The following is a 27214-nucleotide window of genomic DNA, read 5'->3' as shown; positions in this document are numbered from 1 at the left end:
TTAACAAACGGGCCTCGAGAAAAATCAGCCACTCTCTTCTGCTTCGACTCAAGGCTAGAACACGTTTTTCTTTGTTAGAAACCCAAAAGTTGAAAAAAAAATAAATAAGTTTTTACCAGTCACTTGAACAGCTCTTTGGTTTGCCATATTTCAACCTGCATTTGTCTCGAAACGGATTTGGCATCGACATTTGATCAGTTTAGGTGCTCATAAATTAAGTGGTGCACGATTCCCAGTGCGAATATTGCGTGAGTAAAGTGAAAGACACTAAAATATCATGCTCCAACACATCATCGACCACACCATTATTCCCCCATCCAAGTTTGCCAACAGGCGTCGCCACGCCACCTCACACGCCCTCCTAGTCCTCAAAACTGACATCCTCTCCTAGTTAAACAACAACATCCCCACCACCGCTTGCCTCCTCGATATCCAGAAAGCCTTCGACGCGGTCTGGCACGAAGGCCTCATCTAGAAACGCTCCCACACATTCAAATTCCACCCGCAGCTATGCAGACTTATCCTGGATTACCTGTCCGATCGCCAATCCCTAACCGCGAGATGCTAGCCAACACCCGCAACCTCACTATCAAAATCGGAACATCCACCATTCCCTCCGTCTAATCCACTAAATTTTTGGGAATAACCCTTAATACCCGCTTATCATCCGTGCCCCAAGTAAATTCCATCCTTTCAAAAACCTTAGCAGGGCTAAAAGCCCTATGGCCTATCCTCAAGAAAGACTTCGCCGCAGAGGTGAGGCAGCGCCTGACGATTTGCCTCTGCTCTGGTAAAAACCGTAAAACCGTCACCTAATATTTTTAAAGTTTGGGTGCTAAGCCCTAAACAAGGGGTCCGTAGACCAAAAAAAGAGGGTGTAAGTTGCTCCCCATTTGGTCCAGTCCAACATCAAGTCATTTGTGTATTTATTTAATTAAAAAGTCTGTAACTTTCGTTTGTTTGTAGCCGATTTTTGTTTTTCACTAAGAACTTTTTGCAACGTTGTTAATATTCAGACGCAGTCGGAATCCAATCACTCTCCTCGGTTTCGTCACTATCTTGCCTGTTGGCGATGACATTTTCTTCGTATCTGACAAGAGCGTCATACGCACATGTTGGTCAAGATCCTCGTTTGTTATAAGTACTTGATTATCAATAGCCCCTGCCCAAACGCGCAGCGGTAAGTCATCTTCTTTGTCAAATTCATCTGCATTTAAGGTCATGATACAGTGGCTAGAACAAATCAAGCGTGTGTATAACAGCTAAAAGTGGCCCTTTGCCTGAGTTTGGTCCAGGCATCGTGAATCATCAAAATACCATCGAGAACCGTAATTTTTGGGTACTCAACGCTGGCTCCATTGTTAAGACACTCGATCATTTTGTGGATAAAATTTTTACGAAAGTTTGATTTTAGAGCTCTCATAATCCCTTGATCCATGGGTTGTAATACTGCAGTGCTGTTAGGAGGCAGAAACGTCAGAGTTACGCTTCTGAAGTCAGCAATATGAGGATGTATAGGACAGTTATCTACCAAGAGGTAAAAAACGGTCTAAAACTTGATTCGCGAACTTACATATTAATCTGCTTTGCCAAGGCCGTAAAGTTCACCCTCGTCCCGAATTTGCTCCAAGTTGGCCACATTCCTCTCCCTCTGCTCAATCCTGGTCCTCTTTGCTACGTCACTGACTGCGCTCCGAGCGGTCTATGCGATTTTCGTCGAATCGAGCGGCGTACGTTTTAGCGTGAGATCCCAAGGTGATCCCCATGACTTCCATAATTTGTAGAATCAATGGAAGTCTTTCGTTGAAATGCAAATGTTTGCGACACAAGCTCCAAATACAGCCGTTGAGCGACTAATTGTTATTTTGGGTATGGACGCCTAAACATCTTTCCAGTAAATCATCTGATGAGAGACTTTCATAAATCAGTTTCAGTAGTTTGACGATTGATGGATTTATGGGCACTCTGTCATGCTTGAAAGTCTCCAAAGTTTCCTTGGCCTTGGCCTGACGCCAATTGCACCAACTATCTTTGTGCGGGAGGGGGGGGGGGCATTTGGAGTGTTAGGGGTTTTCATCCGATGAAGAGCAGTGCTCCAAAGAGGCCCAAATGGCATAGAATTTTGTGAGCTGTCCAATAAGCTTCACCTTGCCCTTTCCACCAACACCTTTATTTTCATTTTTCTCTTTTCGTAGTCGCGACCGCATACGCTTCTTGACGTGACCGACGCACTCTTTTCTTTTACAATTACCTCGTTCCCATACGGCCGCGAATCGAGAATCCCTTTGAAAGTGTTACTGTCCCCATCGCCGATGTATCGAACATACCTGACACCGTGCATTAGTTGAGACGCTTCTAACATGCTTACGATCGCTTCAATTTCCATCTTTGCCGGACTTCCTTCATGGTTGATGAAACAATCCTCCTCGTGATCTATAATACGAACGACTCTTCAAATTCGTCTAAACTAGATTAGACAAGCGTGTCAAGTACTTCCCCGTTGTAACTTTCAAAAATCGTAGCGACGCCAAACAACGATGTAAGACCTCGTTTTTTCCAAAAGCCATCCTCCGAAACGATTCAATGTCCCTAGAAGCTGTCTGGCGTCCTGACCAACACCATCGTTCCATCTCAAGCAGGGTCTGTCTCATCTTCTTTTCTACCATAGATATTGCCTGTATAGACTTTCCGGGATGAGGATGAGGATGATCCATCCATACGGATTAAGTGACCCGCCCACCGTAAGCTATTGAGTCGGATTTTATCCACAACCTCACGGTCATGGTATCGCTCATAGATTTCGTCGTTATGTAAGCTACGGAATCGTCCATCCTCATGTAGAGGGCCAAAAATTCTTCGGAGGATTCTTCTCTCGAACGCGGCCAAGAGTTCGCAATTTTTCTTGCTAAGAACCCCAGTTTCCGAAGAATACATGAGGACTGGCAAGATCATTGTCTTGTTACAGTAAGAGCTTTGACGTTATGGTAAGACGTTTCGAGCGGAACAGTTTTTGTAAGGTGAAATAGGCTCTGTTGGCAGCCAACAACCGTGCGCGGATTTCATCGTCATAGCTGTTATCGAATGTGATTTCCGACCCTAGACAGGAGAAATTATCAACGGTCTCAAAGCTGTAGTCTCCTACCTTTATTCTTCCCGTTTGACCAGTACGAATTGATGTTGTTAGTTAGTTGGTTTTTGGTGCTGACGTTACCACCATATACTTTGTCTTGCCTTCATTGATGTGCAGCCCAAGATCTCGCGCCGCCTGCTCGATCTGAATAAAGGCAGTTTGTACGTCTCGGGTCGTATTTCCCATAATGTCAATATCGTCATCATAAGCCAGTAGTTGGGTGGACTTAAAGAAGATCGTGCTCCTCTCATTTACCTCAACTTACGGATCATTTTGTCCAGGCCCAGGTTAAAGAGGACGCATAATAGAGCATCCCCTTGTCTTAGATCGTTGTTGATGTCGAATGGTCTCGAGAGTGATTCTGCTGCTTTTATCGGGTCAGCCTAGCCAGTGTTATCAATTTCATCGTACTGGGTATAGTTTTACCCTGGCTATACTAACATAGGTGGCCTTAAAGTCGATGAAAAGATGGTGCAACTGATGTCCATTTTCCAACAGTTTTTCCTTGACTTGCCGCAGAGAGAAAATCTGATCTGTTGCTGATTTACCTGAAGTGAAGCCTCTTTGGTATGGGCCAGTGCTATCCGACCTAGCAAGATAGCGAAGAATATTTTATAGATGGTACTCAACAACGTGATACCTCTTTAATTGCTGCACTGCGCGATATCTCCCTTTTTATGTATGAAACAGATAATGCCTCGTTGCCAGTCGTCAGGCATTGTTTCGGTGTCCCAGATATTGAACGTAAGTTGATACAGTGCTTGGTGCAGTTGGTCGCCTCCATATTTAACCAATTCGGCTGTAATTCCATCGGCTCCTGGCGGCTTATGATTTTTAAGCCGATGAATTACACGGACTGTTTCTTCTATACTTGATGGTGTCAGCATTTGTCCGTCGTCTTCAGTTGGCGTGACCTCTAACTGGCCGCTCTTCCGGCTGTTGAGCAGTTCATCAAAGTACTCAATCTGTCGCTCCAATATGCTCATTCTGTCGGAAATCAGATTTCCCTCTTTGTCTCGGTAGGATGAGCATCGAGGTGTGTAAGGCTTCATCATGCTGACTTGTTGGTAAAATTTGCGCGCCTGGTGCGGTTGCTTCCTGTGCTTTTCGAGTTCACAGATCTGTTGGTTCTCCCAGGCTTCCTTTTTCCATCTGTGAAGTCGCTTCTTCGTTCGCCGGAGTTCGTGATAAGTCTCTGCGTGTACCCGCGCCCTTCGAGAATGTAACATTACTCGGTATGCGGCATTCTCCCTTTCCGTTGCCAGTTTACATTCATCGTCAAACCAGCTGTTCTGACTCCTTTTGCGACTGGGGCGAAGTATGCTTGTGGTACTATTTATAATAACGTTCTTCAGGTGATTGTGAAGATCATTTGTTGATGCTTCATCTCCAGGATCTCTGTTGACTGCGGTTATTGCAGCATCCATTTCCCCCTTATAGGTGTCACGGAGGACTGTGCTACTCCGAGCACCTGGTCTACTGTATGGCCACTATAATATATGGTATAGTGGCTCTTCTCCAGGAAACGGTCCCTGCCCAACGCATCTCCTGCAACGCTATTACATCAGCCTTATATCGGGACAGGGTATTGGCTAGCTGCTTGGTAGCTCTATCTCTGTACCTGGAGTGTGTTCCATGAGAAAATGCGCAAGTTGTTATTCCGTTGTCGTTGTGCTGTCAGTCCAGTCCAGGGATCCTTCCGAAGCTTCGTAACAAGTTGTTTTCCGTATAGGGTTGTCAGCCCTATCCAACTCCCAACCTGGAGGACCAGTTTGTCTAATTTGTCCCGTTTTTAGGCACTGGAGACTCGCCTTTATCCTTCTCCGTCTGCAGCTTTTCTTACTTTAGAATGGTTTATCCAACTCATTGCGCACTTGAAATCAGGGATATTCAACTCTTGAGCAAAAAGGTTAGCTTTTTCTTGAAGCAGGGGTCCATTTACCCCCGGTTACGCTGAAGCTTAAACCACTATAATAGTGCTTGATCTACTTGTTGTTGAGTGGATGTCCACACACGTTTAGCTTTTAAAATATTAGCATTAAACAAGGATTCTACTTTACCTTTATTTTCCGTTATCGTCGATATTTTAGAATGAGACATACCGAATTGCCTCACGAGGGCTACATTTCATTTACCAGCTTCTAACGGTTGGCCGTTGTAACGAGATCTTAATAAACGGATTCTACTGTATATTAAAAAGGGTCAATAAAATGTGGTTACTTTAAAAAAGTTAACAAAATGTGCATATACCGATACTAATAGTAAACTCATTTACATTTTCACAGCTTGGCGAAAAAGCAAGTGGTCTACGATCTCGCGGCGATGTTCAAGACTTTCACACGATTCGGAGTCAATGTTTGGCGAGCGGTTCACTTTTCGAGGACCCGGAGTTCCCGGCAGAAAATTCCTCCCTTATGTTTTCACGACGACCTGACCGATACTACGAATGGCTACGACCTAGTGTAAGTTTTCATAAATAGTCCTTTTGGGAAGATAACAACTAACCAGCGACCTTTATATCTTACAGGAAATTGCTGACGACCCTCAATTCTTCGTGGAAGGCTATTCACGATTCGACGTTCAACAGGGTGAATTGGGTGACTGCTGGCTTTTAGCGGCTGCGGCTAACTTAACACACGATCAAAATCTTTTCTTCCGTGTTGTACCAACAGATCAAGGCTTCGATGATGATTATGCTGGAATATTCCATTTCCGATTTTGGCAATACGGAAAATGGATTGATGTTGTTATAGATGATCGTTTGCCTACATACAATGGTGAATTGGTGTATATGCACTCGACAGAAAAGAATGAGTTCTGGAGTGCATTGTTGGAGAAAGCCTATGCTAAGTTGCATGGATCCTATGAAGCATTGAAAGGTGGTACAACCTGTGAAGCTATGGAAGATTTCACAGGTGGTGTTACAGAAATGTATGAACTTAGAGAGGCTCCTCCAAATTTGTTCAATATTCTTATGAAAGGTTACGAGCGCTCATCTATGATGGGTTGTAGCATTGAACCTGATCCAGATGTACTCGAAGCTGAAACACCACAGGGACTTATTAAAGGCCATGCTTATTCAATTACAAAAGTCAAACTTTTAGATATTACCACACCAAATATGTCGGGTAAAATTCCTATGTTACGTCTCCGTAACCCTTGGGGTAACGAAGCAGAATGGAATGGTCCCTGGAGCGATCGATCGCCAGAATGGCGTTTCATTTCAGACCACGACAAAGTTGACATCGGCCTCACATTTGATGTAGACGGTGAATTTTGGATGTCATTTAAGGACTTTTTGACTCACTTTGATCGTGTAGAAATATGTAACTTGTCACCCGACTCGCTAAGCGAAGAGCAACAAAATCGAGGTAAAAAGAAGTGGGAAATGTCTGTATTCGAAGGTGAATGGACAATCGGTGCAACAGCTGGTGGTTGTCGTAATTTCTTGGAAACATTCCACCGAAATCCACAATATGTCGTGACACTACAGGATCCCGACGAAGATGATGATGACGGTAAATGTACAGTCATTGTTGCTCTTATGCAAAAGAATCGTCGTTCAAGACGTAATATGGGCATGGATTGTTTGACAATTGGTTTTGCCATTTATCATTTGTCTGACAGAGATCTACGAACAAAGCCGCAGCCATTAACCTTCTTCAAATACAATGCTTCAGTAGCACGGTCGCCAGCATTTATTAATTTAAGAGAGGTCAGTTGTCGTTTCAAACTGCCACCGGGTCATTATTTAATTGTACCGTCAACATTCGACCCGAACGAAGAAGGAGAGTTCTTGATTCGTGTATTCTCTGAAAATAAGAACAGCATGGAGTAAGTACTATTGAAAGGCGTAGAGAATGAATGAAAACTAATTTATGTTATTGTCTTCTAGGGAGAACGACCAAGAGATCGGCTACAATGATGGCGATGGTGGTACAGTAAGTAAAATTTTTTATGGGAAATGTTATTCTTTAAAGTGGTACAGATTTAGGTTGTCGGGTATGAATTTAAAATATAAAGGTATTTGGAGAATATTCCGTAAGAATAATTTATACGGGATTTTCTAAAATTTTGCTATAATTTGGATTGCTGAATTTATCTTAGGTTTGGGAGAATATTGATAATCCAAAATCGGTCAATTGATTGGTGGCTGGTCGCTCATTCTATGATTGCGCCAAATATATTTTGAGTGAAACTAGAATTCTAAGTACAATTTCAAACACCGTTTCCGCTAGTAAAGTGTTTTTTATTTGACAAATACAGTAGACTTTCGTTAATACGAACGTGAATAACACGAACATTTGCATTAGGCGAACCATTTCTTTTTCTCACATTAAATCCAATGATTTCACGAATTATTTGGTTAACACGAATTGCGAACTCAATATTCTAACGGCAATACTGGATTGGTATCCAAAATGGAGCATAAAACCCTATCGCCATCTCCATCTCATGATCGGTAGGAGTTCTTTCTTAATGAAAAACTGCAGACGGAGAAGGATCAAGGACAGTCTCTGGCACCTATAAACTAGATAAATTGTACCAACTTGTCCTCACTATTTGGGGTTGGGTAGGGCTGACAATCCTACACGGAAAACCGAGGTCGGAGTAGGATATCAAAATCATACTTGGAGATTTTAACAGACAAGTAGGAAAGGAGCCCATATTTAGGCGATACGTCGGCTCCCATAGCTTACATAAAAACATCAATGATAACAGACTGCGGATTATTCAGTTAGCAGTATCGCACTAAATGGTTGTTGGAAGCACCTGGTTTGCGCGGAAAGCGGTCCACAAACATATATGAGCCTCTCCAGTCGGAACAATTTTCAACCATCAACCAGCCTTGATGAATATCAGAACATATTGGAAAGTAAACTCGAATCGCTATCTCGTTGACATAGTGCTCCGGGCTCGAATTACAGCCCCGCCTAGATAATCAGGTGAGAGTGAACGCCAAAACCATCCACAGCGAAGCCCTCCGCAAAACCTATAAAAGGAAAATGGATGCCACAATAACACCAGCTAATGGAGGTCCTAGAGATGAAGCATTGACAAATGATTCTCACAACCACCGGAATAACGTTATCATAGATACTGTCACAAACATACTTGGCCCCAGCCGCAAAGAAAGTCGGAACAGCCGGTTCGACAATGAATGTAAGCTAGCAATACAATAGCAGCAGATCAAATTTTCTCTCCACGGCAAGCGATAGAAAAACTGTTGGAATATGGCCATCAGTTGCACCATCTTTTCATCGACTTCAATGCCGCCTATGATAGCGTAGCCAGGGTAAAGATGTACACGGCCATGGGAGAATTCGGTACCCCGACCAAATTGATCAGACTGACTAAGCTGATCCTGACCAATGTGCGAGACCAGATACAAGCAACAGAATAACTCTTCAACATCAAGAATGTTCTAAGACAAGGGGATGCCCTATTATATATCCCCTTTAAGTGGGCCTTGGAAAAAGTGCGTTTAATGCGTTAATGCGGGAGTCGTCATCTTCTTCAAATCCATCCAACTACTAGTCTGTGCCAACGAGATTAACATTATGTGAAGAAGAATCCGAAATGAACGGATTACCTTTATCCAGATTGGAGAGGTGGTGCGAAACCTTGAGCTGCCTATTAATGAAAGCAAAACGAAGTACATGGTGGCATCGTCAACCCCAAAAACCAAAGAACCAACACCATCAAATAGCACTGGTCAAATAGAAACGATAAACAGAGTAGACTACAACTTTGAGAGCGTTGATAATTTCTTGAAAATCAGAACCAATAACAGCAATGACGATCAAATCCGCGCACTGTTTTTGATAGCCAACAGAGACTATTTCAGCTTAGAAAAACTGTTCCGCTCGAAACGTCTCACTGTAAGGCCAAACCTCTTTCTATAAAAGACAATGATCTTGCCAGTCCTCATGTATTCCTCGGAAACTTGAGTTCTTAGCAAGAAAAATTGTAAATTCGCGCGTTCGAGAGAAGAATCCTCCGAAGAATGTTTGGCTCCTTACAAGAGGATGGACGATTCAGTAGCCTATACAACGATGAAATCTATGAACAATATCCGACTCAATAGGTTGCGGTGGATGGGTCAATTAATCCATATGGGTGAGGATGATCCCACCCGGGAAGTCTGTAAAGGCAATATCGATGGTAGGTGGTAGATTCCGCCTAAGATGGACCGATGTTGTAGGCCAAGGCCAAACAGCTTTTAAGGATATCGAACTGGTGGATTTCGGGGCAAAACCGGGATGTTGTGAGTTCCTAACTAAGGCAGGCCTAGACTTGATACCGGTGGTTGCGCCATTGATGGTGATGATTCCAAAAATATCGGTTAACACGAATTTTATGATAGAGATGGAAATCAAGGGCAGGCCCTTGGAAGGCCTTGAAAAGGAAACTTTTGAAGTGGTTTAAAAACTGAAAGACAATATTGTGTGAATTTCGACAACTATTGTTGAAGAGAAAGCAAAAGAATTGAATGACTCACTCGGTTTCGAAAATTTTAAATGTAGCTATGGATGGCTGAATGGCCAAATATCATGTACAGAAACAGAATGAACAACCTCGGACAGGATTGATACCACGGAAACGAACAAATCACACTCTGGGATCCTGGAATGTTAGATCACTAAATAAATCTGGTGCTGTCAAAAACCTAGTTCACCAGGCCACCAGGGTTCTAGCAGTCCAGAAGACGAATTGGAATGTCTAAGTGATATTTATTGATTTTGTAAATACATAAGTCTTGTTAGCATTGATGAAGGGAACAAGTGGTTCTCGAAATATCGGTATTTGCAAGATCATTAAATATCACTAGCGAATAGAAAAAGCAAGTCTTAATTATTTTAAAAAAAATGGAATGGTTCCAAGATAAATGACATGAGGTCTCACATAGTCTTGAAAAGTGGCAAGTTATTAGGGGAAACGTGAGTTCAAACCTATACAGGGAAGACTGTGTGCACTTCGCATCAAAGAAAAATTCTTTAATATATGGCTTGTCAACATACACGCTCCAACTGGAGAAAAAGATGACGAACTCAAACAGAAATTTTTCGATAGCCTGGAAAGACTATACGACTCATTGCCTCCGAATGATGTCAAGATATTGCTCGGGGATATCAATGCCAAAGTTGCGAACTATTAGACACATCAAGGAACGACGTCCCCAGGTGGCATTATTCTTCAATCAAATAGATCATCACTCTCTCACCAAGAGATGGTCATCCAGCATCCTCGACGTGAGATCATATTGAGGAGCAAACTGCAAATCCGGCCACCATGTATATGATAAAGAGCGTCTACAGATGCCGAATTTCAAAGACCCGAGGAATACAAACCAATCCTCTTCGAAAAGTTGGAATTTTAAAGTTAAAAAATGATTTAATAGTGGAAGAGTACAACGCAAAACTAGAAGAACGATTTGGTCTCAATTTCCAGAATTTAGGGGGAAGCCTATAGATGATGGTATGATTTAAAATGCGCTATCAAAACAACAGCAGTAGAAGTGGTTCAATATAAATCTCGGAGCCGTAGAAATGGTTGGTTTGACGAAGAATGCCAAGAAGCGCTTGAGAAGAAAACCGAACGGAACACAGGAACGAAGAGAGAAAATTACGAAAATCTGCGACGAGCAGCTAAGGAAATATTAAAACAAAAGAAGAGAAAACTTTTGGACGCAGATTTTTCATTGGCTCCACTGAGTTTTCAATGAATTCTTGTGGTCGCCTCCTATTCTTTTTTAATGGTTTCTTCCAACTCCTGTATGTTCGCGGGAGCGGAATTTCTACCCTGTATTCATCTTTTTAAGTCATCGCAGAAATACTCGGTCGGATTAAGGTCTGGACTTCGAGCTGGCTATTACCGGCATAATAACCTCCTCCAAATATCGGCGTTCAATAGCAGCGTTATGCGATTTTGCGTTATCATGCATGAAAATAAAGTTTTCACGGATGAATCCCGCAAAAGGCATGATGTGTGGCTCCAAGATCCCTTCAACATGGCGATGACAACTAAGTCCACGTGATCTACGGCTGCTACTCAACCCCATGACGAAGACAAGATCCGCTTTCGCTTGTAATGTCATGTCTCTCCAGAAGATACAAGATATGTCGCCAAAAAATATCCACCACTCGGCAAATCGCTCTGAAGGTTTTCGGTATACATGTACTTGACTAACATTCCCGTGCAAATATATCCTGCATTCGGCTAAGAATAAGACTACCGTCCATTGCTCCATTATCCAATTCACATGTTTCCAAGCGAACTGAAGGCGAGCTTCGCGATGTACTGCTGTCAATTTTGAGCCAGGTGCAGACCTGCGGGCAGTCAAGCCTTCTCCAGCTAAGCGTTTTGTAACTGGCCACCGGCTGATATTGATTTCCCGAGCTTCTTGTAAGTGTCGTGCCAGTTGAGAGGCATTTAGGTGCCGATTTCTTAATAAAGTGGTAACAACATAACAATCATCGCTTTGCACGTTTTCATCCAAACCCCATACATACGATCTATTTTCACAAGTGTAATAAAACAACACCCCGATAATTCGTACGTCGATTATTTGTATTATATTTTGATTGGTTTTGTGTAAAACACAACCTTATTAAAATCGGTTTACTGTCTGTCTGTCCGTCTGTCACACGCATTTTTCTTGGAAACGGTTATAGCGATTGATACCAGATTTGAGAGTAAGGTGGGAATTGTGCAGCGAGTTACGTCATTCTACGTCAAATTTAAGGGGGGTGTAAACTTTTTTTCATCGAATATAATCATGTGGAGTATCAAACGAAAAGTCTCTGTTAGTACTTTCCAAAGCCATAGTTTTGACATTTGCTGAAAAAATTGGGAGTGCGGGGGGTCGGAAGTGATAATTTCTTTCACGGAACTGGGAATTTATTTCCCCCAGCGAGTTCGTCATAACCAGGTGTTAGTTTACTAGTATTTCGGGAACAATTTGTTTCCTTCTCCAGTGAAATGTGTCTGACTGGTTAGGTACGACGGAGAGGCTGTTTAAAATAATATTTTATTTTCGCTAGATGCACGGGAAATACACGCCTATGATTCTAAGAATTTTTAGTTATTGCAGAAAATCTTGAAGCAATTTTGAACTCCACACATTATGAAGATAAACTTGCGGAGCTTAAATCAATTTGACCGATTTTGGACTTGGCCATTTATTCTCGACAACCACAAATTCATTCTTGGACATTTTTATCAATAATAATATTCAGATAAATTTAAAAGATTATCCCAGGCAAAAGTATGGACTGGAATCAACTTCGATATTTTTGAATAGCTAACAAATGGCTTCCGTTTGGTGTGATTTGCTTTTGACCATTCTCCCTAATTGCAACATTTTTCCCAACTCCTTACATCTAATATGTTAACAGCTAATTTAATTTTATGATAAGAAAAGGTAAAACCATACTTGTGTCTGGGATGAAATGATTTAGAAACATTCATTGTTCTGTCCGTTTGATGGGTCAATAATATTAATTGCATTCATAGTAAAACTAACCATTTTTGCTACCTACTAATTGCTTCTTTCTCAGGTTAGCCCATATCCACAAGTGAATGATGATGATGATGGAAGACAAGGATATGTAAGTTTAAATGATATATTGGCGTTTTCATTCTGAATTTAGGTTTTTATAAAAGGAAATTCTGACTCTCCATGTTTCGTCGGTATCTACTTGAACCTAGATTACTGAAAAATGAGTTATTCCTGAACTTTGTTGTGCAGTTGTTGTGAATATTTAAAAAAAGTCTTGATATGAGTTTTGAAGAAAAAGGAGCTGTTGTCAAAGGTCGAATGCGCCCTTTGCCTCCATTGGCAAGTTTGAAAGTTCTTTTTCTTTTCTTTTTCTTTTATATTAACAAAGTAAGGCTGAAGATAGGAATTATTTATCAGTTTTGATTAGAAAAATGAGAAAGTCCTGAGTCCATCCACTTGATGATAGGCTGGACCACTTGGGAAGCTACTTTCTTCCACTGTTTGTGATTCACGAACCCCTCACCCAATTTGCAAAGTAGGACTTGAAGTTTCGTTCAGGACAGAGACAACTCACCACAGGGTGGGTCATCTTCGCCCTGGGAGCAGTGTAATCGAAGTGGCGATAGGATGGCATTTGCTCCCTTATATACATACATAAATCTATAAAAATGAGATGGGAAGCTAACCTAAATTTTGTTTAGGAAATTGAAGATATCCTGAGTCTTGAGATTCCGTCCGCCTGTCTGTAACACGCACTTTTCTCGGAAACCGTTCCACCTATTGACATAGGATAGATGGAAATTCTGTAACTATGAACCAACACATGTAGTGGATACCATCATCCTAAACTGAAAGAGTAAGGGGGGCCCATACTTGCAAAGAGGGCGGCTGAATGTGTTTTTCACAGAATATAGCCATATTGAGTCTCAAATGAACTGATGTGTAATCTCTGACATTATTGACATTCCGATTTCGGACTTGTTGTCTTACTTATATCACTACCTTGTTAGTAGCAAATTACTTCAATAGTTCTGTTAAGAATCGCTCCGCGTCTAATTTCAAGACTTATCTTTATAACACATTCTTCTGTAAATCAATGTCATATTTTGGATTCAGTAACTACACGATTTCAAAATCATGTATCGACATCGACACATACGCTAAACATTAATCTTAGGTTTGCCCTAAACAAGTGAGCTGAGCTGTTCACGAAACATTAGCTTCAAAACCACAAAATACACGACTGAAATCCAAAAAAAATTTGAAAATGATTAATGATCGCCATGAAAGCCTTAAATTCAAATTATGTTTGAGAATTGTCTGCCAGTATTTCTGTTCGGATTTTTATTTATGACATTTCAGGGACACATTGTACTCTATTTTCTAGACTTTTTCAATTTATTGGGAGTCCTATTGTGTCACTCATCCCTGCAACAAATAGTTGAATTCTTATTTTCCACGTGAAGTTGTAGACTTGTTTTCCAGAATATTAATTTGGAGCTTGTAGGCTTCACTCATCACTCATTCGCCCCTTTTTGGATTTTTTTAGTTTTCCAATAAGTGCCCTTGAATTTTGGAAGTAAACAAAAATAAATTTATACTGAGCAGTCCTACTACGATTTAATGTATATTTAATGTCTGTATGTCGACGAATTCATCATTTTAATTAATTATTTGCTTATTTTATTTTATTTGTGGTCAAGACAGCAACTGTGGTATACAAAAAAAGCCAGAATTGGTATGCATCAATTGAAAGACATGAAATTTCTGGGGGTTTAACGTGAGTACCTGCCGTGAAGGCATAATCCCACTGTCCTCTTCGGACACGGATTGATTTTGGGCCCACAATCAGAGCCCCGCCATGACTGGCACAGCGGTATTGGTTTATACTGAGTGCAGGCTCAGCATTCATACCAGTGGCTGCAAGGCTTAGCTAACACCTCTGCTGCAACTAAGGAGTACGGCACCCGAGTTGTACAGCGCAACTCCACGCTTGAGCTCGGAAGAGCTCTACCCGCGATGTAGGCATAACCACAATCACGATGAAACTCCCACTAGGGGGCCAACCGCAAATAACCGGGCCGAGAACACATCCTCCAGGAATTCTCCTCTCAGAGGGCTATCCCCGCTCCCATGGTACCAGATAACCTCCGGTGGGCTTCGTGGCAGAGCCACTTCAGATGAGTCCCTTGTACACTCGGGTCTGATCGCCCTCCTCGAGTACGTGGGGACGGCACTTCCCAACGGGTTAACTGGAAATTGAAAGGCATCGAAATATCAAACAAAGCGATCTTTGGAGATCTAGACATCCGAGAAAGTAACTTTCAGCGTCATTCAGTTGTATGCTTTTCCCACGCCAATATTTTCATGTCCGATATATTATAATAGTTATAATGACCGGTATCTGACGAGAAACTATCAGATATTTAAGACAAATTTAGTTACCCGTAGTAAACCCGTTTTCTCTAGAAGGAATTCCCTTTTATGAGATAGTTGAGCATTGTCCCGAGAGACCTAATTTTAGATAAAACCTCAGCTTCCGTTATTAGTTCGTATCTTATTGGAAGATCAATTCTATTTCCTAAAGTATCCGTGGTGGAATTTAACTCTTATTAGTGCTTGTACTTTTATAAATACAGTGCTGGCCCAAAAAAATTTGATCAGTAAGAAAATCGGATTTTTGAAAAAAAATATTGAGCTGGTAAAAAAAGTAACATATTTACTTTTTTTTCGGTATTCATACTTTCTACTAAAAATAGTTTTTAGAAAAAAAACCTATGTACAGGGATTTTACTGAAAATTGGTCTACATTACGAAAATTAGGTGAATTTGGTTTGTGTTTCCTATCAATCACAAAACTCATCACAATATATTTTTTTGTTTACTTAATAACTAAGCAATAACTTCATAAATGCTTAATTGGAATTTCGTTGCAACCCCTTTTACCTTAATTACGGTTCTGATCCTCGATTTTGCAGAATTTGCAGGTCAATTTCATCATTCCACGTCCAGGATTAAATCCAGCTCATGTTGACTTTTCGGCTTTTATTCAGATACCTTTTTCTTCATTCCGGGCCAAGTCGGCTGCTTTACTCAGTTTTCGACCAGAAAGTTGCGCACCTCCAAAGCATAAAAGGTCAAATAATTGGAAAACCTTCAATATTTTTGATAAAGCAGCTAGAGAAAATAAAAAAAAAGTATTCTTACTTACAATGTGGGAGCTGTGACAGGGCGCAGAATCGTCCTGAAAAATTATCTCACTTCAATACTGACATTGCTCTTCAATGCAAGGTATCAGATGCTCCACCAAGATTCGATTATAAGCTGCACCATTGACTCTTCCACCAATTAACGAAAGTCCTTTCACATCATAAATCGAAAAGCAGCCCCAGATCATCCTGCTCACCGGATGGCGTACTCTGGTCTAAATGCACTCCTCACTGAATCGCTCACCTGATCTTCTCCATACGTGGTGGATCCCATCCGACCCAAAAATATTAATTTGGAATTCTTCGGAAAATATTACAGTTTACCACTGTTCCAGGGTCCAATTTTCGTGGTCCTTTGCCCATAAATAGCATTGCTTCCGCATTCTTCCATTTAAAAAAGTCTTCTTTGCAAGACCTCAGAACCTAAAAATTATCATCAGATAGAATGTCAGGTTAGTCATAGTCACTAGATTCGAGCATGGAAGTAGTTTCACTCACAAAAGGTTCCGATGTTTTCTTTCTATGTGGTCTCATATCTGTCATTACTGGATCAGATTTCAAATAAGATAAGATGGTAGACATTTAATGGCAGCAAATTCCATTTTCGCTTGTCTGAACATTCTAGGAGGCAGTTGAGCGGACCCTCGAAGCCTGTCTATAGAATATAGACTCAGACCACTATCTCCTTGGCATGGTGCTCCGAGCTCGAATTACGACACCACCTACAATCCCTTCTGACAATCAGGTGAGAGTCAATACTGAAGCCATCCACAACACAGCCCTCCGCGACACCTATAAGAGGGGAATGGATGCGCAATAACCATAGTTAACAGATGTCCTGGAGATGAAGCATCAACAAATGATCTTCACAACCACTTGAAGAACGTTATCATAAATACGGCCACAAACATACTTGGTCCCAGCCGCGAAGAGAGTCGGAACGGCGTGTTTGAGGATGAATATAAGCTAGCTACGGAACGGAAGAATGCCACATACCGAGTAATGTTGGGAAAAGGAAGCCTGGGAGAACCAACAAGTCTGTGAATTAGAAAAGTACAGGGAGCAACCGCATCAGGTGCGGAAGTTTTACCAACAAGTCAGCAGGATGAAGCCTTATACACCTCGATGCTCATCCTGCCAAGACAAAGATGGAAATCTGATTTCCGACAGAATGGGCATATTGGAGCGATGGGTTGAGTATTTTGATGAGCTACTGAACAACCAGAACATCGGCGAATTGGAGGTCCCGCCAACTGAAGACGACGAACAAATAATGCCACCACCAAGTAAAGGAGAAACAGTCCGTGCAATTCATCGGCTTAAAAATCATAAGTCGCCAGGAGCCGATCGAACCACAGCCGAAACGGTTAAATATGGAGGCGACCAGTTACACCAAGTGGTTCATCAGCTTGTGCTCAAGGTATGGGACAGCGAATCAATGCCTGACGACTGGTAGCGAGGCATTATCTGTCTCATACATAAACAGGGAGATATCACACAATGCAGCAATTATAGAGGTATCACGTTGCTGAGTACCATCTATAAGATATTCTCCGCTATCTTGCTAGGCCGGATAGCCCCATACGCTCAGAACATCATTGGCCCATACCGAAGAGACTTCACTCCAGGCAAACCAACAACAGATCAGATTTTCTCTGTGCGGCAAGCGGTGGAAAACTTTTTGGAATATGGACACCAGTTGCACCATCTCTTCATCGACTTTAAAGCCGCCTATGATACCATAGCCAGAGTAAAACTGCACACGGCCATGGGAGAATTCGGTATCCCGACGAAATTGATAAGACTGACTAGGCTGACCCTGACCAATGTGCGAGGCCAGATAAAAGCAGCAGGATCACTCCCGAGACCATTCGACATCAACTGGGGATGCCCTATCATGCGTACTCTTTAACCTGGCCGTCGAGAAAGTGATCCGTGATGCTGAGGTAAATGCAAAAGGTACGATCCTCTTTAAGTCCACGCAACTACTGGCCTATACTGACGATATCGACATCATGGGAAGAACGACCCGTGTCGTACAAACTGCTTTAATCCAGATCGAGCAGGCAGTAATCGGCGCGAGATCTTGGGCTGCACATGAATGAAAGCAATACAAAATATATGGTGGCAACGTCAGCACCAAAAACCAACCAACCAATAACATCAAACTGCACTGATCAAACGGGAAGAATAAAGATAGGAGACTACAACTTTGAGACCGTAGACAATTTCTCCTATCTATTGTCGAAAATCACAACCGATAACAGCTACGGCGATGAAATCCACGCACGGTTGTTGGCAGCGAATAAGGCCTATTTCAGCTTACAAAAACTGTTCCGCTCGAAACGTCTCACCATAGGATCAAAGCTCTTACTCTACAAGACAATGATCTTGCCAGTCCCCATGTATTCCTCGGAGACTTGGGTTCTTAGCAAGAAAAATTGCGAACTCTTGGCAGCGTTCGAGAGAAGAATCCTCCGAAGAAATTTTTGCCCCCTGCATGAGGATGGACAATTCCGTAGCCTACATAACGACGAAATCTATGAGCGACCGTCAGGTTGTGGATAAAATCCGGCTCAATAGGTTACGGTGGGCGGGTCACTTAATCCGTATGGATGAGGATGATCCAGTCCGGAAAGTCTATAAGGGCAATATCTATGGTAGAAAAAGAAGACGAGGCAGACCCTGCCTGGAGCGATGCCGTAGGCCAGGACGCTAGACAGCTTTTAGGGATATCGAATTGGTGGACCTCGGCGCAAAACCGGGATGTCTGGAGTTCCTTATTAATGCAGGCCTAGACCGGATGCCGGTTGTTGCGCCGTTGATGATGATGATAATAATGAGATGTCCAAATGGAAAATGCTAAGATAGAAGGAAGAAGAGATTGTAGCATTTAATTTATGCATCTTCTCACCACTCCCTCGAGCATTATCGGGACAAGATTTTTGACACGTTACAACTAGATATACTTCCCCGTTCGAGGAAAGACAGCTGAAGACCAACAAAAGCAAATGAAGTAATTGGAAAACCAAAGAATATTTAGATTATTATCACAATTATATAATTTTCAAATTAACTGGTCAATTTTGAATAAACCGGATAAGGAAAGTTTTTTTTGCCGTCCATATCCCCTTTAAAATTTTTCTAATTTATATGGATAATAGTGCTATCATTTATTTTAAAATTAACCGCATGACAATAAATTTGTGAGCATGAATTGGGGAAAACTATAACAGCATCAATTTGAAAAAACATATTGAAGGATCCTTGTTCACTTTACATATATATAATTATTTTAAATTATTTTTTTTTTTATTTTTCTTCCAATTGTATACAATGTTTGTAAATATTTTCCACTCACTTATCCAGGTCATGCCACAACCACCATCACCAAACTATCCAGATCCACAAAAATCAGCTATGGAAAAACTTTTCATGGAAATCGCTGGCGACGATATGGAAGTTGATTGGATGGAGTTGAAACGCATTTTGGATCATACAATGAGAGATGGTGAGTGTCACGTTAGGTAGTATTAATTAAAAGTGGTAAGAAACTATTTACGAAAATTCTCTTTCCCTTGCTGGTTCTATAACACCTCAAGTGTCTGTCTGAAAGTTCTAATGAACCTAGTTAGCTTTTTCCTATCTCTACTTTGGTAATCATACCCAGTTCTTCCCTTGAATGTTAATAATAAACAATTGACGCAAAGAGCCATTGGTAGATTATAGTGTAATTTATTTAGAGTTCAATTCAATTATTCTCAGTTGATATTTAGTAATATTCCCGATTGCTCCTTTAATCAATTTACCACAGTCGAAGTGAGAGAAGTACGTAGGATGCAACACTAATTAGTACCCATCATTCAGATGAAATCGATTCAAGTTTGCGGAAATATTTATTTTCAATTAACAAGCTAAATTTAAAGGAATATTTGTTGAGGCTTAATTTTGATTCCACGTGCCCTTTATCGTGATTTCTTCTTCAAACAACCAGAAATAAATGAGAATGGAGGCAGATAGATATTCGTATTATCACTTGTCAATTGTGAATTTTAGGAGAAATGGTACATTGGCTGTATGAAAAAATAATATTGAAAGTTGACATAAAAAAGTTAACAAGCTTTTAAAACCATCTACAGAAATCTCCTGGCAAATTTCTGTAGATTTCGTATACACAATGAGAAAAAAAACTATTTTCTCATTCTAAAATTTAAACTTTGACTACAAATATTATATCTTGGTGTCCGAATTCATTCCTTTGCTTTGTTATTTTTATGTCACTCCGTATATTCTCGGAACTACAATCAGATTCCTACTTCAAATATTGTCATTGATATAATATCAGCCATAGAGTAACATCTGGAATAATAATAGTCGTAGCACTCTTGTTTGGTTCGCCTTGTAGGGCCAGGATCATATATCGGATTAGACAATCGAAATAGTTTCATATCTTATTGAAATAGTGTCGAAAATAGATATCAATAATTGGTTAAATGAAATACTAGGGAATTAGTAGAAGTTTTCATGATAATTATTATATCAAAATGATGATGGAAATTGGTATTTCCATACCATTTCTCTGTACATTATGAGTATTAGAGAATTCAAGTGGAGTTAAGTAACTAAAATATTCACACTTTCTATTAACAAAGGATTATAAATATCTGAAACGTGCATTAATGTTCATCAATGAATATATAACTACTTCCTTGTTATCTCTAGAACTATTCAGTTTTTCCATTTGTGTCTCCCAACCCTTGTTTCAAAAATAGGCTTGTATGGTAGATATAACAAAAAGATATTTCTTGCCGATAAATTTCTGCAATTTGCCTTCATACAATACTCATTTCACTTAGTGTATGGCTAGTTTTCATCTAACATTAGGCTTACATTTCCTATGTGGCCTTTTTCTTTATTTCATAAACGCGATGAAATGCATACAAATATGACTTTGCGATGATGGTCCGTGTTATAATGTGCGTCTTTGGATGATTAATCCATGAAATGATGTCAACACCGAATCTAATAAACATACAATGACTAACAAATACGGTAAAAAAATGTTGCGCTTCACCGAATCACTATTGGAATGGTCTAAAATGGAATAAATAAATTGCTACACAATTAATCACATCAATGATGTGCTAATCTGATGAACATTGCAAAATAAAAGACCTACCAAAAGGTCCATCGAATGGATACAATTCCGAAAATGTTGGTTTTGTCAACGCAGGACGGGGAGCTGGTGGAAATGGTGATGACGGAGGAGGGGGTGGAAGTTTGTTAGCGATACTTTGCGGACCATTCTGTAAGGATAATCCAATCGGTGATGCGCTTGGTTTAAATGAACAATCAAATTTGATGCCGTCCGAAGCTCAAAATCGTCAACCAATTACATCTGGTGAGAATAACATTGCATTCGAATTTTGCATGATGTTTGATTTTAACTCATTTTTGGTTGGTTGGGTATCATTCATTGTTTTTCAAATGTTGGAACTTTCTATAAATGAGTTGCAATTAATCTAATTAAAATATCAATCAGAACCAACGAGGTATTCCCTTGATTCTGCACCCATTCTGTTTCCAACTTGAACTACAATGAATTAAAAACATTTTTTTGTTTCTTTTTTTTTTCCTGAATCACTTCTTCCATTACTTTATTTGTAAGATACACCATCTAATTTCATTCTAAATGTTACTGTAAGATATTTTTCTTTTGCTCAATCATAACTGAGTTTCAGTTTTGCTCTATGCGTAATGATCCATAACCCGCTATTGCAATTAGTAGAATTTTCCTCCTATATTCAAGTAAGCTAAAGTATATAGCTTAGAAGGAAATCTGCATTAAATAAAACTATTAAAAGTAAAAGTTTCCAGTTTAACTATAGAATTTTATTTTATCTTTTTTAAAGGTAGCAAACACGTGTTTCGGACACAACATGTGCCTTTCTTCAGTGCTGTTTTTGTAATTGCTACCTTTAAAAAAAAATAAAATTCTATAGTTAAACTGGAAACTTTTTCTTTTAATAGTCTTATTTAAAAAGAACTATAGTAAACAAAGGTACTATTTTCATAAAACCTACTAAATCTGCATTAGTTTGCTTAAATAATTTTTTTTTAAAAATTAGATAATTCTTAAAAAGATAAACGTCGCAGAGCTATATACATTCAAATTGATTTAAACAAAAGTAGACTTTTCCAACTTAAAAAATTTAAACAAATTCAATGTATGTAATACATATATAGTTTGCTAAGCTGCTTTGTAGCATTCTTTTTCTTCCTTAAAATCCACTAAATTTCAGAAATTTGGTCGCTCTAGTAACATGCAACAAAAATTACTACTCCTGAGTGAAAAAATACTTGATTATTATAACGAATTGTTTCTCCTGAACTTAATATAGATTAAAAACTTGAAATTTATATTCCAAAACTGCTATACAACTGGAAAGGATATAAATCTCATCTTCTGCGAAAAGTGAAGAAAATTTGCCAAAAAAAATACATTTGGTTGGTTCCTGGACAAATGAGAGTAAAAAGGAAGGGAAAACACAGAACCGTATTTCAAAAGCCTTTTCTCACTTACAAAGTGCGAAATTTTTTAAATATGTTTTTACATATTTTGTTTGGGGGGGGGGGGGGGGGGAGGGGCCGGTTTAGGAACAAGTGCGCGTTTTTCTATTTACTGAAAGAATAACTCTATGAGTTGACGGATCAGGTGATCACTGGTCAGCTGCATTTTATTAATTATTATTACGTTATTACATATGAAATGGCCGATTTGGCAATCAAATGAAGTTAGTTGTGATTTTGCTGTATCAAACCACCACCAGTTGGCGCTGTTGGTGTCGGGTAATGAAGTACAAATACTCCTACATTTAATCAAGGAGTCATTTTAGTTTTGACCATCGTTGTGATAACAGTGAATAAAAAGGAAAAAAGGATGGAAAAGAGCCAAGAACTTATACTTTTTCTGTATGAGTTCAAACTCGGTTATAAAGCAGCGGAGGCGACCAGGAACATAAAAAAAACGATGAGGCGAAGTAAACCTTCAAAGTGAGCCACGTAGACACCCAGGACCATCGATTCATAACGACGACCTGCGTTTGCTAGTCTAATTCGACACACGTCAGTCTGTGAGAGACATTGCAGAGAAACTGGGCGTACACTATTCGACAGTTTCCCGGCACTTGCAACAACTTGGAAAGGTGAAAAAGCTCGACAAATGGCTTCCGCATGCCCTTACGGAGTAAAACATAGCGCTTCGAATGAAAGTTTGCAGTTCTTTACTCTCCCGCAACAGAAGCGATCCCTTTTTGCACAGAACGGTGACATGTGATGAAAAGTGGATATTATACGACAATTGTCGCCGATCAGCATCACCGTAGCATATGCCGAAACCGAGTCTCCATCCGAAGAAGCTAATGGTGACTGTTTGGTAGTCTACGGCTAGAGTTATCCACTATTCTTTCTTGGCACCTGGAGAAACGATAAATGCACAGAAATACTGTGCCAAACTCGAGGAAATGCACCAAAAATTGAGTATTCAACGGTCGAGATTAGTTAACAGAGATGATGTGATACTCCTCCACGACAATGCACGACCTCATGAATCCAGAACAACGGTCCAAAAGTTGAGCGAATTGCAGTATGAAACTCTGCCTCATCCATCATATTCACCGGACCTTTCGCCAACCGACTACCACTTTTTTAAGCATTTGGATCATTTTTTGGCGGAATGAAGAGGTCATCAAAGTTACCTGCGATGAGTTTATCAACCCCTGAAAATTGGACTTCTTCGAAACTGGCATACAACCTCTTGAATCTCGGTGGGAGAAGTGTTTTGAATCGACTGGCACCTATTTTGATTAATTAAATAAATTTTTGTAGGCTTTACAGTCGTTTTAAATTTTAGTACCAAATCGGCCATTTCATGTGCAACAACCTAATAATATATTATAAATGAAATATAATAATATTTTTTGATTAAAATCGGTACGTTTTTACTAGGGTGATGCAGGGGTTCAAACGCATAATCAGACAGAAAGTGATTCATGTTTTGAATATGTTAATTTTGTGCTAATTTATAATTTTTTTTTTCAAAATTTATATGCATCTTTTAGATAATGAACAGACCGTTTAAGAGAAGTATATAAGATAATATATTTTTATTAAAAAACATAACAACAAAACATAAGCAAAAATTTAAGTCAATCAAATAATCGGACAAACGCTTCGAAAGCGGGATTTCAATGTTTCAAAAGCATATTCTTTTGCTTCTACGCGTCACGGTATTGAAAGCACGAGATTTGCACCAAATTTTGGAGAAATATTAGGTCTACCGGAAAGTTCTGTCCGATAGTGTCACTTCAACTTTCAATCCATATGCAGATGTTGATTTGATATATGACTATCTCTCTTTATCATTGCATTTACACATATGTACTCTCCTAAATAAACTGAAACAAAGAGGTCTGAGGTTTAAAAAATTTGAACCAGGTGATTTCGACCCTAGTGGCAAGCCACGTTCAGGACGGCCATCTATGATCGATGATGACATTATCACGACTATGATAGAGCAAGATCCCTTTTTGATAACATCAGAGGTTGCAGAGAAGCCGAGTTCAGCTCAACAAACCATTTCCGACCATATTCGGAAGCTAAGATTTGTGTATAAATATTCCAAATGGGGGCCTCAAAAGTTAAACGAGAAAAATTTGCATAGTCAAGTCGTCATATGCACATCTCTACTTACTCGGTGCAAAAATGAACCTTTCTTGGACCGGATGATAACTGGTGACGAAAAATGGATTGCATACGAAAATATCGTGAGGAATAGAGGATATTGCAAGCCCGGACAGCCTGCGCCTCCAATTTTAAGCCAAACTTGACCCTGACGAAGGGAATGTTGTGAATATGTTGGGACATCCAAGGACCAATACATTATAAGCTTTTCAAACCTGGTGAAAAGCCAAATTCGGAGAGATACTGTAAGCAAATGGATGATTTAAATAAAGCGTGTGTGTGTGTGTGTATGGTGGGGGAGAAGCTACAGCTTCTGAGCACTCAGGCCATGTTGGCCCATTGTACTCGCCACCCCCGTCTAACGGAATATTCCGGATTCGTTAACGTATCGCAGGTTTTCCGTTAGTGGATGTGATGCTACCCGTCGCAATTGGAGAACATACCAAAGATCTGATGCCTGATACGTCCATAGGCGGGGCATTAACATAGGAAATGCTCCGTGGATTCCGCTTCCTCATTACAGGAGGGACACGTATCATCTTGAGTAATTCCTATTCTGAACGTATGTCCAGTTAGTGAATTATGACCTGTCAGAATGCCCACAATACACCCGCTTTTCGACAGGATAAACTTTGCGGTAAGTATGTTCGGTTCTGGCAGGAAAAGTTTGGTGTGTCGAGCAGCATTTAGGCTCTGCCACCTGTCATTATGGGAAGCAATAAGAGAAAAGAATCCGGTGATATTAAATAGGAAGCACTTTATACTAAATAATAATGCCAGACCGCATGCTGCTTTGGCTACTCGTCAGAAAATCGCAGCGCTATTCCCCAAACCTAGCACCCTACGATTCTTCTTCCTTTTTCTTCAGCCTTTGTCCCTTTCACAAGCGGGGTCGGCTCGTCGTGATCGGTTTCGCCATTTGATTTTATCAAATGCCTGATTTGGATGCAGTCTCGAGGCTTTTAAAGCCCCATCCAGCATATCAAGCCACCGTTGTTTCGAAAGGCCTTTTGGTCGTTTACCATCGACTTCGATGTTCAGACCAATCTTGGCAAGTGAATTCTCGTTAGCGCAAATTACATGACCATACCATCGAAGACTCCTCTCTCGCAATTTTTCCAAGATCGGTGCAACCCCATATCGATCACGGACATCCTCATTTCGGATGTGATCAAAATGTCACGCCACTCGTCCAACGCAACATCCGCGTCTCTATTACCGCAAGACGCCGTTCACTGTCTTTTATAATTGGCCAACACTCAGAATCATAGAGAGCGACAGGACGGACGACATTGCGGTAAATTTTAGATTTAAGACGTTCGTTGGTTGAAAAAAATTCAAAACTGAAACCGATGTCAACCAGGCACTAGTCGTCTAAAGTTGGCGGGACCTCCAACTCGCCGATGTTCTGATTGTTCAGTAGCTCATCAAAGTACTCAACCCATCGCTCCAATATGCCCATTCTGTCGGAAATAAAATTTCCCTCTTTGTCTCGACGCATGAACATCGAGGTGTGTAAGTCTTCATCTTACTGTCTTGTTGGTAAAAATTCCGCGTCTGATGTGGTTGCTCCCTGTACTTTTCGAGTTCACAGACCTATTGGTTCTCCCAGGCTTCTTTTTCCCGCCTGTGAAGTGGCTTCTCCTGATGATGATGATGATGAAGTCGCTTCTCCGCTCGCCGGAGTTCATGATAAGTCTCCACGCGTGCCCGCGTCCTTTGAGAATGCAAAATTACTCGGTACGCGGCATTCTTCCGTTCCGTTGCTAGCTTACATTCATCGTCAATTCATCGCTTATATTTTCAAAGTCGATAACAGCAGGTTTCATTTTTGGCTGACTAAGAAACCTACTCTGAGTCCCTCGCATCTCCGGTTACGCTGTTACATCAGCTCTATATTAGGACAGGGTATTGACTAACTGCTTGGTAGCTCCATCTCTGTACAGGGAGCGCAAGTTCCATGAGAAAATGCGCAAATCGTCATTCCGTTGTCGTCGCCGGGTTCGCCGTTGTGTTGTCAGTCCAGCCCAAGTCTCCTGTTGTGGCTTCGTAACATCGGTTTTCAGTGTAGGATTGTCAGCCCTACCTAACCCCCAACCTAGAGGACCAGTTGGTACATTTTGTCCCGTTGTTAAGCGCGGGAGACTCGCCTTCATCCATCTCCGTCTGCAGTTTTTCATGAAGAAAGAACTCCCAGCGATCATCACGTGGAGGTGGAGATAGGGTTTGGTAGTAGAGCTGTTGGTGTTGTTTCAGCAGGCGTCTGCCAGGTTTTATGCTCCATCGTGGGTACCAATTCACGTTTCGACCTGGGACCTATACTACCCTTTGATCACCAAATTTTTAAGTCGATCGGATGAAAACTCGAGTTCTATTTCTCGCCGGTATCGAAAATATAGTTATGAGAAAAAAATTTAGTTATGAGGAAAACGCATTTGAAGATTAAAAACGCTTAAAAACGTTTTTCAAAATCTTAATAATATATATCGTAATTTTTTTTAACGTCACTCTGCTATCTCTTGCCTTGCCACAACCATACTTTGCTCTTACAGCTCTGTTCTGGACGCTGTAATCTTGGGCTTAAATGCGTTTTTTTTAAATATTTGTTAGTTGTTTTTATCCAAATTGCTA

The 27214-nt window shown here is 40.5% G+C and overlaps 1 protein-coding gene across 7 annotated transcripts in view; it reads left to right on the top strand.

The window, feature by feature from the left end:
* Positions 1-27214, top strand: part of LOC119656020 (calpain-A) — a 118754-nt gene that overhangs the window by 79134 nt on the left and 12406 nt on the right. For 5 of the 7 annotated variants that reach the window (XM_038062275.1, XM_038062272.1, XM_038062276.1 and 2 more), the window contains 6 exons: positions 5416-5592; positions 5658-6964; positions 7026-7071; positions 12691-12741; positions 19211-19352; positions 21015-21242. In XM_038062275.1, coding sequence (XP_037918203.1) covers positions 5416-5592; positions 5658-6964; positions 7026-7071; positions 12691-12741; positions 19211-19352; positions 21015-21242 — 1951 coding nt within the window. The remainder of the gene's footprint in view (positions 1-5415; positions 5593-5657; positions 6965-7025; positions 7072-12690; positions 12742-19210; positions 19353-21014; positions 21243-27214) is intronic. The other 2 variants (XM_038062273.1, XM_038062274.1) reach the window with 2 other exon arrangements.

The sequence above is a fragment of the Hermetia illucens genome, chromosome 4, assembly GCF_905115235.1.
Source record: "Hermetia illucens chromosome 4, iHerIll2.2.curated.20191125, whole genome shotgun sequence".
Taxonomy (NCBI): Eukaryota; Metazoa; Arthropoda; class Insecta; order Diptera; family Stratiomyidae; genus Hermetia; species Hermetia illucens.
The sequence above is the reverse complement of the archived record's forward strand: the minus strand, read 5'-3'. Positions and strand labels throughout refer to the sequence as shown.